The sequence below is a fragment of the Anneissia japonica genome, unplaced genomic scaffold, assembly GCF_011630105.1.
Source record: "Anneissia japonica isolate Jap-2015-1 unplaced genomic scaffold, ASM1163010v1 scaffold24_len2511860_cov200, whole genome shotgun sequence".
Lineage (NCBI taxonomy): Eukaryota > Metazoa > Echinodermata > Crinoidea > Comatulida > Comatulidae > Anneissia > Anneissia japonica.
Genome location: NW_022730786.1, coordinates 1,673,495 through 1,691,418, shown reverse-complemented (window position 1 = coordinate 1,691,418; position 17,924 = coordinate 1,673,495). Strand labels below are relative to the sequence as shown.

Here is a 17,924-nt window from a genome sequence, read left to right as displayed (position 1 = left end):
TTTCTGATGATGACATAATTAATGTCGAAATATTGAATCCCAACACGATGGCGTGTATTTCAATACTTGGAGTATGTATTATACTTTCTTATTTGAGTAATACCATTGTCTCACAGCAACACTGAACATTGTATTCTGCCGTGGATATTGGCCCAACAAAAATCCTTACTGATTGATTGATTGTTTAATGCTTTCAAATAAAAACAACAGTAGGGAGAATATAATAACAGGAAAATAATAAAAGAAAAAGAAATAATGTGTAATAAGTAAATTTGATACATTACATACAAATATTGTTGGTATGAGCACTGGCAAAGACACCAGAGCACATATAATAAATCAAAATTATTTGATTATGTAACATCACAATAAATGTATCTTGTGTCTTGTAAAAACAACTAATACGAACAGTTAAATAACAGCTGCATTGGCGACTGTTAGGTAGTGTTAGAAATTTTAACTGAATTACTATTAAAATTATATCTTCGTTTGAGGTCCAGAGAAACAGAATCCAACGCTGGTCATTTCCTCAAACCTATTTTATTTGGTAGTCAATGCAAGGAAACAGGTGTGTTGCTATGGTGACCTTTGAAGCTACTCCGTTGCTTTAATTCATAATTGCAAACTCCTTAATTTCAAGAACGTTTACTATGCTTTCTTAATGATATTTCAAGCTAGTTTTTATCGTATGTGCTTTACCAATCAATATCTGAATTATACTAATTACTTGTTCCAACACAATTACGATATGGCAATATTTGAAATCTTATATTTCTTGTATCAAATGCTAAAGAGTGGTCAATATAATAATATGATAATGAATAAGTATGTAACTGTTGTATATTTAGATTATACATTTAGTATTACCAAATACCCAATGAAAAAATTTAATAATTTTGAGCTTTTGTTAACACACTATAATGGTCAAAAGTTGTAAAAAACAATTAAATTGAATTCATATCGTTGAATTATATAAATTGGACCATTAAAAGAATCAAAACTATAAGTTATATAACTTGTTTTATATTGACCCAACTTAAACAAACAAGTAGTGAAAATGAAAATTATAGTATACCCTTAAGAAAAGACATTAAATAATATAAAAAATATGCAAAACAGTAGTGTTGCCAGTTTTAACTATATGAATTTTGAATGTTTTTTATGCTGTTCCCGGCACATATTCCCCAGCACAATTAATTGCATTTAATACAACCCGTTTTGAGTGGTAACTTTATTTTGAATAATGATACTAAAATATACAATTCCCATCTCAACAACTGATTGGCCTTACCTGTCCACTTGTAATGATGAGGTCAGCAGGGGAGAATCCTTCTTTTGTTAATTGGACATGGACCACACTACCTGGTTCTATAAGGACAGCAATGAAGATAGAAGGTTATATTATTTATATGGGAAATAAGAAATTATAATAGAAGATATATGAGAGAGAACTCTTATGTTTTGCTTCTGTACTTTTCCGGAATAAATGAATGAATGAATAAATAAACTGCAATTGCATCACTGTAATTTATTCATTGTAAGCAAGTGAGCAATGTAATTTCCATTGGGCATACAACATTTTTTTTGTCAAAGAAAATTTGATAGTGTGGACAGAGCTTAAGATAAAGCCTTGTCCAGACTATCAAATTGTATATGACAAAAACATGTGACATGCCTAAATATGGTCATGAAGACATAATATCATAATCATATAGGGTCCATTATGACTATATATGGACATACAACAATATTTTTTCAAAGAAAATTTGATTTGAAAATCTGGACAGAGCTTAAGCCATCTTTATACATTGTTTCGAGGACCCACCATTTGCCAATAATGATTATTTAAAATAAAATTAATTATATTTTGGGACTGTTAGTCTATTTTACATTGCCACATTGTATTGTTTATACATAATGCAATGGGATCCCGCGTGATGGCCTAAAAGCACTCTCAATTAATTCTAACCTATTATATTTTAATATTATACTTTACTATGCTACACTGAACTATACAAACTACAATACACTATGCTATACGAGGTTATATACTATATCATACTAATCTCACTATTTATATAAAATACAAATAACTGTACCTGCTCTGGTCGATTGGTGGCCAGATTTTGGTCGGCGCGTGGAATCCCAACGTCCATCTTCCCTAGAAGCACCGGTCCCCATGGTGACACTTACAGAATATCAACAGCCATCCTAAATAATAAGTAATATAATAATATGTCATGTTATTGTTTTTTGACCATTTATTGTAGTACCATAACATACATTTGATACTAACAAATAGCTGTGCTCGATTAGAAACATGCGATAAGATAAAAACAAAATATACTAGAACAATATCAGACATTATAAATACTATCTATCTTGATAAACCTCCTTCGACCGATGGACAGTACACAGTAATATTACAACATGAATTTAAATTGTGCAAGATGAAAAAAAAAAAACAATAAACAATACTAGAAAAATAAACAATAGTAAAGAAAAGATCAGACATTAAGCAACTTCAATTTTTTTATAGTCTTTTTGAAAATGGGAATGCAATTTTAACTGCATCGTTGAAATGGCAATTGGTATTCCGAAGTCAAGAAACTGTTGGAAAAAAGCAAGGACGACATAGTTTTATATTTTATACAATTAAAAGACATTTATCAGTGAAACATTAAAGCATGCTTAGAAACATATGGAAAGAATATTTGCTTAATACAATGGTGACATTAAGAAATGATTTTTTAAGTGAGAGCAAGAGTAATTAAACTTACCTGCTGGCTACATCAGAGATAATATATTACACAGTTACTAAGTAGGCTATCTGTATTTACAGTAAATGTATTTCCGAATATTAAGTAGCAACAAAACATGAAAGATTCACTCTAAGATCGCATAGAAAATGCTTTGATGAATTGTTTTCAACAACAACAGCCTAAGTTCTAATTTCAATCTTGTCTTGAGGTTGTTTCCTCATGACTTCCTGGATACTAGGTCTCCAAGACTAATCAATAAAGACCAGATGTTTTCCAAACACTCGTTCTTTCAACGTGTTGTTACATTTCACACGGAGCATTGATAGATCAGTTTACCTGATTGTGGTGTCGACTCTTTGAGACGACTTGAGCAGTCAATCCAAAGATATGAAACGCGATGCTATTCAAGGGCATGAAGCATAAACATTAGTACAATCATTAGATGCATTAATTTAATACATAGAATGAGTTAAATTTTTTATGCAATGTTACGGATACGATGGAAGACAGTACATGCTTGACTGAAGTAATGTAAGCCCATTAGGAGAAAATTTAAATAATATATATATATATATATGCCTTGAAATTATATTTATATCTGAGCTTTGTTTTTATTATTTGATTTGTTTATATTATATAAAGTTTCTCTGTTAAAAGCTCCCCCCACCCCCTTGAACACAAACTTGGGCCAACAAACACACCACAATGGTTCTTTTCTAGCATTATTACTGTATTTCACAACGAAGAATAGAGTCCAAATTTTTATAAATAAGCTGAGTGGTCTAATATAGGCCTAGGCAGGCCTACTGACAGTAAGCTATTTACCTTTGGGTGCCAAGCAAATTAGGTTTGCACTCCACCACTTAGTCCTGTCCCAAACCCAACCAAGCGGCAAAGGACAGAGGTACCGTACTGTACCTAGTGACCCAACCACCCCAAATAAAAAACACAATTCAATCTTACGGTAGCTGCAGGGGAAACACAAACAAATAAAATCTTTACGATTTACCTTCATGTTTCATTTGGAACACATACAGCTTCCAAAACTGGTGATAATCACTCAAAATGATGTTGAAGTTCGCTACCACATATAATAGATAGTACCAAACTTGCAGTGACAACAAGCGAGCGCCGATTGGAGAGGGCGGTATAATTGTTACTCTTTTGTTGACAGTTGCTACGTACTTTTGATTGACTACTTATAATATATTTTCAAAAAAGTAATGCGAACGAAAGAAAGCAAACAATTGCCGATTGGTTTTCAATCGGCGTGAACAAGTGAATGAATTTTATTCATCCTTGGTATGGCAATACTACTTTAGCAAGTGAAATATGCATATTCGTGGGTGGGGCGAGTTGGTTGGGGTATGGGGGTGTAGTCAAGATAATTCAATTTAATTTTAAATGTTTCTTCCAAAGCTTATATGTATTACAGTACAGAAATATAAACATTACAATCTGTTGTTATGGATTACGTGATAGAATGTTACAGTTAGAGCCTACATGTAAACCGGCCTTCCATTTTTATAATTAATAAGATCTATCTACAAACAATACCTTCATTCTTACTTGATTGCAAACAAATTTTAGCGAAAGTTATATATCTTAATAATTATGTGTCATTTGTTAAAAGAAAAACTTCCCAGTGTGTCAATCACACTTAACAATGGACCAATCAGATCAGGACCAGGAACATGTGCTTGTCACTCTCCACAAACGCACATGTTTCCCCACAAACGAACATGTTGCCCCACAAACGCACATGTTGCCCCACAAACACACGTGTACGAAGCGCGTAATAAATAAATAAATGTAGCAAAATATTAGAAAGCAGTTAATGTATTACGCGCCTCAGTTAATAAATTAATTCATTCCTTTAAATCATTTAAATGAACAATTCAATATTTGAACAGAAATATTGGATTGGTTTTTTTTTTCCGAATAACAAACTTTGAAGGATTTTCCCACTTTTATATAGAATACGCTCGAAACTGCACAGGTGATTGCACACGCTCGAGCTGACGTTGTACGCTCGAGGTGACTTTCACACTACATACATGCGGGTGAAAAACGTCAGAAGAATGGCAGACAAATTTCTAGAACTGCAACAGCAGATGCGGCACAATCAGGAAGATCTCAAAGATTATTTACGTGATTTAGATAACTGGGAGAATAATATAAAGAAAAAAGATGCTGAATTACGCGCAGGAGACTCTTCAAATCAGCAAGTAAGTTTGGTTAGGCTAGGCCGTGTAAGCTAGAGTATATATGGCTTTCAGAGTCCATGACGACGGCGGACGCTGTCAGTGTTGACAACCACTAAAGCTAGGTAGGAGAACTTAGGCCTAGGCCCTAGAATTAAGTTTATAGGAATATGATCGGTATTTTAGAATGATTGGGCCTGTGTGTATTTAGATACATCATTAGGTTAGTATTGCCGCCAAGATTAAATTGCAATTAGCCCACTACTACTTAGTCTTATTAGTAGTATTAGGCCTAGCCAAGTAGCCTAGTCTACTAGGCCTACCTAGGCCTATATTTAATTAATTAGTAACAAACCTCTTTGTCTTTCCAAAACCCCCAGTTTGCGTATGTTCATTTTATAATAGTTAGAATCATGGCGTGGCATGGTGGTATTTCAAAAAGAATCCTGCCAACAATCCAATTTTTGCTTAGTCCTTAGGATTGACTAGTTTCTAGAGCATATCTCTGCCAGCAATCTATTCAGGGGCAGCTGACCTCTAAATGTAGGTCGTCATCATACTTATTCATTTTAATAGACCTAGTAGGCAACAAATAACAAATATTAGTCATATGTATGTCATATAGGAAAGTATATTACGCTGTACACTTCATTTTAGTGTATATTATTTTGTTTCTAAAATTGAAGCTCAAAAGTAAATTATATCATATTTTTATTTTAAAGAAGAAACTTCCTCCTGTTCGTAACCAAGGTGTTAAAGAGAAGCCTAAGCGAAGGAAGAAACAGTCTGAACCAAAGACAGAAGAAGAACCCATGTCAGCCAAAAAGCCACAACGAATTAACTCTTATGATTATAGGAAATGGGACCAGTTTGATGTAGTAAGTATAAAGTAGTGTTACTTTTGTAAACATTATGGGTTTGCCATTTCTGAAAAGAGGATGAACAATAATAAACTGTGGTAATTTACCCGTGAGGCATCAATTGAGGCAATGTCAATAATAATATGGTGCAGGACTGATTTTGGCAGCCAAAAGTGTGATGTCATCATGGCTATATTTAGATCTGTCAAACTTAAAATGTGAACAGGGCTTCTTACAAATTTCCAATACTGTATAGAGTATTATTATTATCCCTCCTCGCTTTACTCCTTTTAGGGGGTGTTAAGGAGTATTGATCCAGATACAGATTATTGTTGTTGCTACTGCTGATGTTGTTGTTATTGTTGTTGTTATCATTATGTCATTGTATCTTTTTTTAAAGGACAAAGCATGTGCTGAGATTGACAGTGGAGGAGAAGAAAAACAAGAAAGTTCAGAATATGAAACAGATAGTGATGCAGAAAGAGAGGAAAATACAAGACAACAGAAAATGATGCAAGCTAACATGGAGAAGGAAAAGGTTTGCTTAGGAACATTTTACTTTTATTTGTTTACTTAATTAGTTATTTACTTAATAAGTGAAATTACAATATTGCCTAGAAGAAAATTCTGTAAGCAAAAACAAAAGCAACAAACAATCTGCTCTATGACATCAGTGCCAAGGACAGCAGGTGCTTTAGGGAGGGACAGAACCCCTGTCAGGAGACCCTGGGACCCCTATCCGCGAAGAAGCCACTCGTGTCGTTGAGTGAAAGTGCTTTGAAAAGCATTTTGACAGTTGGAGAGTAGACCCCTATCTGGCACCTTGGACCCTCGGGAAATCTTTGGCACTGCCATCAACAATCTTTACAGGTACTGGTCTCCATCCAGTTAAAGACCACTCCTTGGACCGAGGTTTCCATGGTCTTTAGCAGATTTGGTCTCCAATTAGAATAATAAAAAGATAAAAGACATTGTTAACTTGGGGCCACAGAAAAGTGGTCTTTAATTGGAGGGGTCTTTAATTAGATGGAGACCTGTGTTTAGAATTTCTTATTATTATTGTTCTTTATCAGGGCAATGCATACTTCAAGGAAGGCAAGTATGAGGAGGCATTGTTGTGTTACACAAGAGGAATTGAAGCCGATGTTACCAATGCAATCTTACCAGCTAATAGTGCAATGGCTTTATTGAAACTTAAAAGGTAAAATATGAATATGTTATATGTATTAACTGCATGTTGAACATTTATGACTATGAATATATATGACTATGTATGAATATTTATAAATGTATTTGAATAAATATGAATATGTTTAACCTTCTTATGCAGTCCATGCATTATGGTTCCCAGTGGCAGATTCAAGTTCAAGTCGAGGTGGGGCCAAGCTAGCCCCCCCCCCTCTCCAGCCATCAGGGTTGCCATAATCATAAATTTTCTTACCTCAGCCCCATCTGTGAAAGATTCTCCCTGGTCCCCTTTATTTTGAATACCAGGATCTGCCACTGGTTCCTCTGTCCACATGTTCAGAGGCTTCCATCTTCACACCTTGTCATCATTTTATATGTTGTGCTGAAAAGAGAACAAGAGAAATTGAATTACATCCAATAAACTAAACACTTTTCATGACTAGGTTTGAAGAAGCAGAATCTAACTGCAGTTTGTCATTATCGCTAGATTGTACATACGTCAAGGCTGTTGCTAGGCGTGCATCTGCCAGACTAGCCCTAGGGAAACTTACTGAAGCTAAGAAAGGTATGCTGTGACACTACCTACAATCTAATTTATCCAATCTGGAGGAAAGATTTTTCTCTGCTACTAAACCGTAGAATGAGGCTTGGGAATGTACTCATTTATATTCATAGGTTAAAAGAGATGCTAAACAGTATAAGCAATCTGATCAGCATTGAACACAAATACATGACTTTCCAAAAAAGTATTTCTTTTGCAACCCATAATACAGTCTCTTGTTTTGGGGTTTTTTGTTTTTTTGTTCAGATCATTTTGATGAAACATTTTTGTTAATTCTGTTCTCCATTTTTTATGCAGACTTTGAACAAGTACTTGTCTTGGAGCCCTCAAACAAGCTTGCTGCAGCAGAAATAAAAAAACTTGATAAATTACAGAAAGCAAAAGAAAATGAGAAGACTTCTGCTCCGTCAAATATCATCCATGCTGTTCAGAAACCACATCATTTAAGATCTAAGGTGAGTTTATGTTATTGTCTAGCACTTAACCCTGTAACATCCTTTATGGAGGAATGATGGGATGAGTCATGAGCTAAAAATAAAAATAAATATAAGACAGTGTCCTAAAGTTGACCAAAAAGGCACTACAATAAACAACAGTTAAGGTAAAAAACCGTGAAAAATGGCAGGAATGAGTTTTATGGGATGCCCCTTAACCAGATAAAATCGTGGAGAAAAGAAAGCATTGTGAATGGTGCTATTTCACATAAAATTTTCAGTATTTCTAAATATATTTCATAAAAAATTATATTCTGTTCCCTTCTGTGTTAACTAAATTAAATTCTTTTTTTTTGATTGACAGAAACCATTGAAAAGAATTGACATAGAGGAGATTGGAATGAGGCAAGAGGATACACAAGAAAACTTATCTTCATTTGTTGAAACAGAAACGCAGCCAAATGACCTACAGGAAACTATCAACAGAATAGAAGTGTTACCAACAGACACTACAACAACGAATGAGAATCAACACAAAATATCTGAAACATCACAAAACATGTAAGAAGTGGAACAAGTTTGGCATAACATATAATTTGTTGGCATAAGTTTCACCTGTTCATTGCAGTTCTTTTTAATAAGATATTCGACTGGTAGTTCTTCCTTAAACCAGGCCCACCTGCGCAGTGGTAAAATCCTACATAACAAAGACGACCAGTCGAATAGAAAACTGGTATATACTCAACAAAACAAAATGGCTGCATAGTTACTGCGATACACGATGCGTAATCAAAACTGCTTCGGATTGTGGCAGTATGGGTTTTTCGTAAAAAGATTTTTTCATCCAGTTTTTGAATTCTGTTAGCCTAAAATTATTTTTTGACTTCAGTGTGGGTAAATATTATAATTTTTATTTTCTGAAATTTAATCTAAATTATATTAACGCAAATGTTGTTTGCTGACGAATCAGCCATATTTTTTTTGGTCATGTGTATAACTTAATTCTGGTTACGTTAATTTTCGTTGTCAACAAAATTATGAACCAGTCGAATGAAAATAATACTCAAAGAAAATTCGTACTCAACAAAATGAACCAGTTGAAAATTACAAAGTTTTGTCATTGTAAAATAATGAAGGAACTCTTGTTAATGAAAGTGGATTACCAAATTATATTTCTCCCTCCCCCTCCTCAGTGTACTGTTTGTATCCTGGTGAACACTTTATATTCAAAATGATTATTAATTATTAATTTCAACCCTTCATGTGCCTACTTTGAAGACTTATGGAGAGAGGTCCTATTTGGTTGTTTGCCCCAAGCTCTGGAATTCACTTCCACAATCTGTTCAAGAGGTCCCTAATTTGATAATATTTAAGCGCCACCTTAAAACATTCTTATTTGACAATCTCTAATTTTCCTCCACTCTCCTGTGTTTTTGGGTTTTTTTTCACTTTCCTATATTTGTTTTCTTTTTCTTTTCTACCACTTTCTTTTCTGTTTCTGCCATCTATTCTGTTTTTTTTTTTCTTTTTTCTTATTCTGGAAAATGTAGAGAGACAACTGTTGACCATTGACCATTCAGTTTATATACAGATGTATGTCATTGAGATCACCTCACTTACCCCTGCCTGGTCACTGGATACTGTAATTCAACTATGTTCCTTGTTCAGCTTCTTCCACTCTCTTGGGTGTACATTCCTAATCACACAGCTGTAAATTTTACGCCAGACACCTATAATTTATTTTTGTTAACTTTAGGATTTGACAGGTTCAGGAAATATATTTATTTTGAGATGTATCCAATTATTTAACACAGAAATACAACACCAGTAAAGAAGGCATCACAAGATGGAACAGCTGCTGTGCCGGTAATTGTTGATCCTCCTACTGTACCTCCTCTGCCACAGTCTTCCTATCATCTTTTGTCTGATTGGAAAAAACTTGAGAAACATCCTACACAACTTGTTCAGTATTTTAAAGTGAGTTCAGATATGATCTGTTTATGTTCCATCAGATTTAGAGGGGGCATATACCACTTCTATTTTTTGTTGAAAAAAGTTTTTGTAAAGCTTAGAAAATTAAATAGTAAAAAGTAATCACATATAAACTCAAATTAATGAAGGTGCTAGAGGTTTAAGGGGATTCGCCCCTTCCATCCCACCAGGGGCTTTTCCCTAAGAGTCTCACTCAGTTCACATATTCATGCCCCCTCTTTCTTGCCCGGGCTGGATCCGCCACTGGTCTATGATATATTCTTATCTAAAAAATTACACTAAATACCATATTATATAAAAACACTAGATTATTATATTGCTGGATTAAATAATTGAAATTTAAAAATAATTGAGTAACAGAAATCAAATTATAATTAAAGTGTAATTTTTTAAACAATTATAGCTGTATATTGATGATGGTAATATATTTAATTTTGTATTCTTTATTCTTTTTGCGTTTAATTTACAGCAAATTGATCCTGTTTCCTACCCAGCATTGTTCAAACAGTCCATGGAATCTGATATTTTATTCAAAATCCTTCGGTTGTTACAAGATCATTATGTTTCGTAAGTATTTCACCTACATTTCAGTTAAGATCGTATTAAACTCTAAAAATATACTATTGTCTTATATGAAATGCCTAATACTGGTATGTATATGTATAATTATTATTAAACTTCTCAAAGCCAATAAAGATATTTATTTTTACAATAGCTACTTCCAGAGTTATCTGTATTCAAAGCATTGACATGTGTAGCAATAAATACAGATTTGTTGAGGAAGATATAATTGTTTTCAGGTCAAATGAACCGATGTTTGCAGTAGTAAGCAACCTTACAACGGTCAAGAGATTTGACATGAATGTCATGTTCATGTCATCGGAAGAAAAGAAACGTAAGGAACTACTATGTCTTTAAAAAAAAATTATTAAGTTAAGTCTTGCTTTCTAAGTTCATTCTAAATCATATAAGATTTATGGAGTTTCTTGAGCATGTGTTGTTTGGCGTCCTCAATGGCGCAGTGGTATTTGCGTATTATTTTCTTTTAAAATGGGTTTCTTTCATTATTGCCAATCAATAGAATTATGTACTCCAAATTTTTATTAATATTATATAGTTTTGTTACAAATAGACAAAATCACATTTTCTATAGTAATGCACTTTTTAAAAAATGGTATGGTGCCCTCTATGAAGTATAAAGCAAAACAATTGATGGAAATAAGATTATGATATTGTTATTTCCAATCTCTTTTTTTTCACTTGTCATTAGTAAGTAATACAGTAATTATACATGTTTTTACACATTTTCTTTTATTTCAAATTTATTCAAAGCTGGGAAGCCTTCCATTTACAAAATAGGAACATAAAAAAATGAAAGCAAACACAACGCAATTTGAATTGACAAACAAATAAAAATTCACTTTAGACAAATGAATTATATAACCTAATAGTTATTCTTACATTACATTACACCTTTTTGAAGTATTGACTCTAAATATTATATATTACATTCTGGCATTTATGTAGTGGTATCTTATGAAGGTCATAGTGGAGTTTTTGTTTTATATTTAATAAACTGAAGTCATGAGATGCTTATAAGATGAGGAGAAAAAATTCCTAAATACATTAAATAAGTAATGAACAGTTTCGAAAGCATGTTTTAACAGATAAGCTAAATGTTAAACAAATAAATAGTTTATTATATTTGTTTTGTACCAAAACAGAAAGATGTACAAATCAAAAATTTACTTATATACAATTATTATTATTATTATTATTATTATTATTATTATTATATTATTATAAGCCATTCTTTGACAGAATATTTGGCTACCAGTGACTAACATGTCTAGAATGGTATTATGGCTTCAGGTCACACACAACTAACCTAGTCTAACCAAAAGATCCAAAGACCAATAAAATAAAATAAAAGCAAATCAAAGGCTAACAGAGACAGAAAGCCACTCTCCACCACACCGTTTCACCAAAAATATCATATGCTTACCTCTAAGTTTACATTATGAAAATGCGAAACAAAAACAACTGTGTTCCAAACTTCTCATTATTGTAATGCAAATATCAAAGAATGTATACCACTAAATTCAAACAGTTTAAAACCCTGTCCAGACTGTCAAATGTCCATATACAGTCATGATGTGCCTATATATGGTCAAGGTGTGATGTCATCATGACCATTTCCATGCATGTCACATGTTTTTTTTTCAAATAAAATTTGATAGTCTGGACAAAACTTTGGAAAATACAACACACGCAAACTGTACAGACAATTCCAGAACAGGCAGAAGGGAAAATACCATCACAAAATGTATGCCCTTTCAATCAGGAACAGATGGAGACACTTTTTCCTGTCACTTGTTATCTTCATATGGAAGACACAAGTTAAAATTTTTATGGGTTTTTCCATAAACTTTTTTTCTAATTTATTTATTTATTTTGGTATATATACATAAAAAAATATACAATGGGCAGCAAAAGCTGAAAATATTGTATTTACAATTACTTAAGAATATAAAAAAAAAAAAAAAACATAAAATAATATAATAATATTTACTAAATACATATAATATATGGATGCAATGTAACATCATCATATCCATATATAGGCAAATTACAGATATTTGTAAAAAGAACCCTTACAACGGCGTAGCTAGGGATGATCATAACAGGCCCCTGTGCAAGATTAATTACTGGGCCCTGTGATGTGAAATGTCAACCAAGGCCCGTAGCCAGAGTTACGGTTTCGGGTTTGGCATTGTTGTCATATATTTTCAATCTCAAAGATGTCGGGAAACGTAATTTGTCTCCAATTTATATGATTTATGATATCTGTTTTGTATAAACAGTTATACGAAACCCACAAAATATTCTACTATATTCTGTCGGTTAAATAAATAAGAAATAGAATAAATAAATAATATAAACAAAGAAGTAGACAAATAGAATAAAAACAAGTTAAAAAAACAAACTTGCCCTAGTTTCGTTGAAGTGTGAACAACCTCGTATATCCTGGTCCTAGAGAAACTTGCCAAGTATTGCTCTCACTTGTTCCTTCCTTTTCCTCTCTATCCCCCGGAAGTTCCAATGTTTCACTTTTACATGACCCACATGTGATTAAATTTTAAAAACATCAGATACTGTTTTATGTATTCAGTTTTTGTTAAAAATAACTAAAAGATTACTAAATTGAAATGTATATATAATCAATAATTAGGGAGCTTTTCGATTGCACGACGACTGTAGGACGTAGAACGTAATAAAAGTCATCGATGCATGCGAGAACGTTGAGTTCTCGTCATGTGGGTTCTGGATGGAATTTGGCCAAATCTACATATTATGCAGAGAATGTTGGACGCCTGGTAGAATGGTCATGCATGAGTGATTCTGTTCTAGCGCCACGTCGCCGTACAAATCAAAAGCTCCTTAATATATCATCTAAAACCTTTATTGAGGCTGTATTATTTTTTTTATTAAAGATTATGTAGGAAACATTAATTTTTTTAATTATAATTTTTAAAAGGCTATTGAATGCACTACCCACTGAACCTTGATAATGTGGACAGAAGGCATATCAAATACAATATAAACACGAATAATGAGATTACAAACCCTCTTCCTTTGTGCCATATCTGCAGTATGTAGTGAAAATATAATGGCCCGCTGTCAGCTCGGACTAGCCAAACGAAGCCTAGCATAATAAGACTTGCATAGCATCAATTGGGCGAGTTTTCCAATCTGCTGGCCAGAATTTGACACACGCTTATTCTGACATGCGGTCAATCTGTTCTCGTCTTGGCCTAGCCGAACCAGGCTGAATGATCCGCTGGAATTGGCTATGTCTGTTGCGGCTGGATAAGTAGTTTTTCAGTTGTGCTCTTGGAGGACACAAACACACATAGACACACACACAGATGCACACTATTGCAATACCTTTCACCTCTTGAAGGTATTGAACATCCTTCCATTATATAATTTTATATATATTCTTTTCACAGTGGTGAAGAATTTGTTAGAACATATTTCAAAGAATGAGGATATCTGTGAAGCAGAATTGGAAAGCATTTCGAAGAAATATGGATTATGACAAGATGAGTGAGGGCGCACTTTCAAGCAGTTAGCTAATGATATTACTGTATATGATATCAAACAGATCGTTTGATAAGCTGATATTTAGCATGTTTCTACCAAGTATGACTATTATATTTTGATACCAGCATCTCAGGGGTCCCAAGTCATATTCCTGAAGAATCTGTCGTGTAGATCTGACTGAGGTTGCGATGTGTCTTCTAGCTGAAACGTGTGTACAACTTAGTACAAACTTATCACCATACTATAAAAGCAAAGAGGCTTGGGCAGGTTTGGGTCACTCTTAATATGTCATTGCCGCACAGAATGTTCGATAGATCTTATGTCAGCCTTATTAAAAAATGGGAAAATGCAACTTAGCCAAGCCCAAGTTGTGAATTTTTGTTAAAGTCCTTGAGAAATTCAGGAGATCCGGGGGAAAATATGGAGTGTCCTGGTGACCGGGAGATGAACCAAAATTCGTGGAGTCTTCGGGGCAACCCTGAAGACTTGGGAACTCTGCCAGCTATTTAAGCCAAGCGACATTTGAAAACCTGAAAGTCAAGGCTGGGCCTGGGAGTAAATAACAGGAAGTTCGAAGAAAATATACAAGGTCACTGCAATGCATTGTGGTAATGCAAACAACCCACAAGGTCACCAGTTGATTTTTTTTCTGCAGTCAGTTTGATGCCAATAATGATTTTTTTTTTTTCATGTGAAACACATGTATTAATGGCATGACTCCACATGTACCACCTCAGAAGGTGGGTGGTAGTTAATGCACCAGAAAGGAATCTGTATCATGGTCCCTCTACTCTGTTTATACTTGTTACATGAAAGTATTCTAAATAGAAACTAGACAGTCACGTAATGTCTATAGACGCTCGGGAGGGGGATGGCAAGCCCCAGGACCCAGTCCAATAGGGTGTGTTTAATTGAAAGTTGATTCTACAGATTAAAGTCACACAATAGAATTGTAGTCTTTAACAATACCGAAATTGCCTTTAAAGCAGTCTTTTCAACCTCTTTACTCATAATGCCTGTAGGTTGGCGAACACTTTACTGAAATGGGCCTCCAACACGTTTTCACCCTGGGTCCAAAATGACTCGTCTTTACGCCAATGGGAAGACCAATTTCTAGTAAGAACATGTTGTTTGATGCGTCAGATATAAAAAATATATATATATATATATATAATAAGTAAAAAAGATTGTATATACATTTGGTGTCGTATTTATTATTGTTTAAAAGATTGTTCAGTGGTGTGTAAAATTATAGTAGGCCTACTTAAAAAATGTATCATTAGACAAAAGAAAACACTGTTGCTAAAAGATCAACCGACCAAAAATCGCGGAAATCAATTTTTTTTTCCGTAATCATGGACCCTTCCGGAGTGTCAATGACAAATTGACAACTGGCCAATCAGAGCAGCGCTAGGTATACGCGCATGTCCCACTAACACCGCTTTGATGTACGTTTTAGTGGGACATAAGCAATAATGTCAAGGGGGCGGGGCGATCCATTCATTCATTAGTTATCCTACGGTGATACCCATATTATTTTTGTGGTTAAAGGTAAAGGTAGGAGAATAAACCATAACGCACAGCGTTATTGTGTTGAATTGCGTATGGCTACCAGCGGTCGTAAGAGGCGTTTATGGTAGCTGCATGCTCAAATTATCCCGTAACAACAGGGGCTGAAATGAACGATAGTATTGGGGTAACCCACTACTCTTCCGAAAGCTGCAGCAGTGGGTTCTTTAAAGTGCACACGAGCCAGATGTGTATACTGGACCTCCATTATAAGTCTTAATCCGAGAAAACTTTGGTTGTACCAACCAAACCCTGGGCGAGAAGCAATTGAAACCAGCGCCGATGTTAAGGCTGTAAATAGCATCTCCCCTGCCTTACCACTCGGCCACTCGACTTAGCCAATAGAGGACTCAACAGTTATAGAGGATGTATTGACTGATCATGGATTGTGCTACGTTTTTTGCATATTACCCTTTATGATTTCATTCAATTTTCCACCCAGCTTCATTTTATTTCTTCTAGATGGTTTTAAAAATTCTATAATCACTTGTAAATTCAGATGAATGGATAGTAACAAAAAAGTAAACTGGCTATTAGTTTTTAACATTGAACCAAACTCGAAGGAATGGTGCTGGTGACCATAACCACTTGGAAATTATGTCCAACATAATTTTTAACTTAAACAGAGAATTGTATAAAGCACATTTTGAGTGAAAGAAACACTTCTTCGTTAATTAAATTCGAAAAGAATGAGGATACGTGACATCCTCCGATTGTGTTAGGCTTACCAAGTAGAATCGGAAATTGGCCAATGGTGTTGGTATTTTTTTTTTAAATGCGTATTAGGCCTATTATTTTACATTTTGATAAATACTCAAACGTATGCACACACCCGATATTTACTGCCAGCCAAAGCTTAACGTAAGAATCATATTGAAAACAAATGGGAAAAATTAAGGGAAGGACTAAATTAATATTGTAGTCTTAGATTGATAAGTGGTGGCATTGATGACGAATTTCTCGATGCATAACATTACAGGACGCCTAGTACAATAAAATACTATTTTTCAAATATTATTTTGCATACTTTGAAGGCACCAAGCATCCTTCAATGGGAATAGTCCTGGCTTCCTAAATTATTTAGTGTACGTACAAGAACCAAGAGTCCATTTTCTCCTTTTTTTTCCTTTTTTTTTTGTTGTTGTTGATATCAGACTTAAAATGTTCTTATTTTTATTACGTATCAGTATATTACCAGGGAACAGTTAAATTACATTTTAATTTAACTGTTCCCATATATCACTGTACTGTATTGGTAATTTAACTGTTCCGTGGTATTACATAGTCACACACAATGTACAGATAAGATTTGCTGGTTTTTTTGTTTTTGTTTTTTTAATAGAAACCTCATTTTACATTTTACCTCGCCTCAGTTTGTTCTTATTTTGTTGTTATTTTCTAAGCAATTTCAGCCTGTGTGTCCTAATAAAAAAAAGTGTAGTAGGCCGGTTGCTACCATGCATATACTATACCTAATTAAATATCTACATTTTTCATCAATAATAACCTACGTATTATCTCTTACCAATTTAAGTTTCTAACATTTAAAGCTGATTTTATACTCTCTGAACTCGTTGGTTGAGAATCGCAACCGCGGCCACTTCATAAATTACACAAATATGGATTTTCCAGTGTTGCACAAGCCAAACCTTATTGGCATATTTTCATATTAAAATATATACCTCCTAGTGGTAGTATAATTTTCATCGACATTCCATAACCGACCACCCTGTAACGCGCGACATCGCATTCGTCACAACATTACATGACGTCACTAGAGCTGTCAAGGAAAGTTCATTAATAAAAAAAGCTCTAGTTTCAAAGTGCTACTGTTTCAAGCAAGCATAATAAGACTGGTCTTCCTTTAAATTGACACTTGTTTTTATTAATGAGTATTACTGTATACAGAATAGTATGAATATTTTTATTGTTTGAACTTTTCTCAACTTTGATATTACAAACCATCGCTCATCACCCACCCCTCTTAAAAACAAAACTGTAAATACCATAGTATTTCATAACAACAAACAGCGGCAGCTTCCAATGTCAATAAACGGGCAAGTCGCTACCTGGTACCACGCAGGAGGTATACAGTAGTTTAAGTACTTCCTGGTACGGTTGATCTTCCGCTTGCTTGTTTCTTGTAAGGATTCCTTTCGGAATTAGAGACATCTGTTAAACACATCAATCAACTTTTTTTAAATCTCTCTGTATCTTATACACATCTAGATGTGTATAAGAGACCG

General features: G+C 34.0%; 2 protein-coding genes across 2 annotated transcripts in view; one reads left to right on the top strand and one right to left on the bottom strand.

Annotated features, from left to right (window-relative positions):
- LOC117115100 overlaps positions 1 to 3,906 on the bottom strand; it is a 39,670-nt gene extending 35,764 nt beyond the window's left edge. Inside the window, exons 1-3 of the mRNA XM_033258767.1 lie at positions 3,772 to 3,906; positions 2,100 to 2,211; positions 1,292 to 1,368 (exon numbers count right to left, since the gene is read on the bottom strand). Coding sequence (XP_033114658.1) covers positions 1,292 to 1,368; positions 2,100 to 2,181 — 159 coding nt within the window. The 5' untranslated portion in view covers positions 2,182 to 2,211; positions 3,772 to 3,906. The remainder of the gene's footprint in view (positions 1 to 1,291; positions 1,369 to 2,099; positions 2,212 to 3,771) is intronic.
- An 873-nt stretch (positions 3,907 to 4,779) lies between these two features.
- On the top strand, positions 4,780 to 14,465 carry LOC117115083 (RNA polymerase II-associated protein 3-like). Its single transcript, XM_033258748.1, has 11 exons — positions 4,780 to 4,990; positions 5,689 to 5,844; positions 6,227 to 6,364; positions 6,900 to 7,027; positions 7,458 to 7,579; positions 7,874 to 8,031; positions 8,375 to 8,571; positions 9,825 to 9,987; positions 10,472 to 10,569; positions 10,803 to 10,897; positions 14,016 to 14,465. Exons 1-11 carry the CDS (start codon positions 4,820 to 4,822, stop codon positions 14,102 to 14,104), a joined length of 1,515 nt encoding a protein of 504 aa, XP_033114639.1. The 5' UTR covers positions 4,780 to 4,819; the 3' UTR covers positions 14,105 to 14,465.
- Positions 14,466 to 17,924: the final 3,459 nt, after the last annotated feature.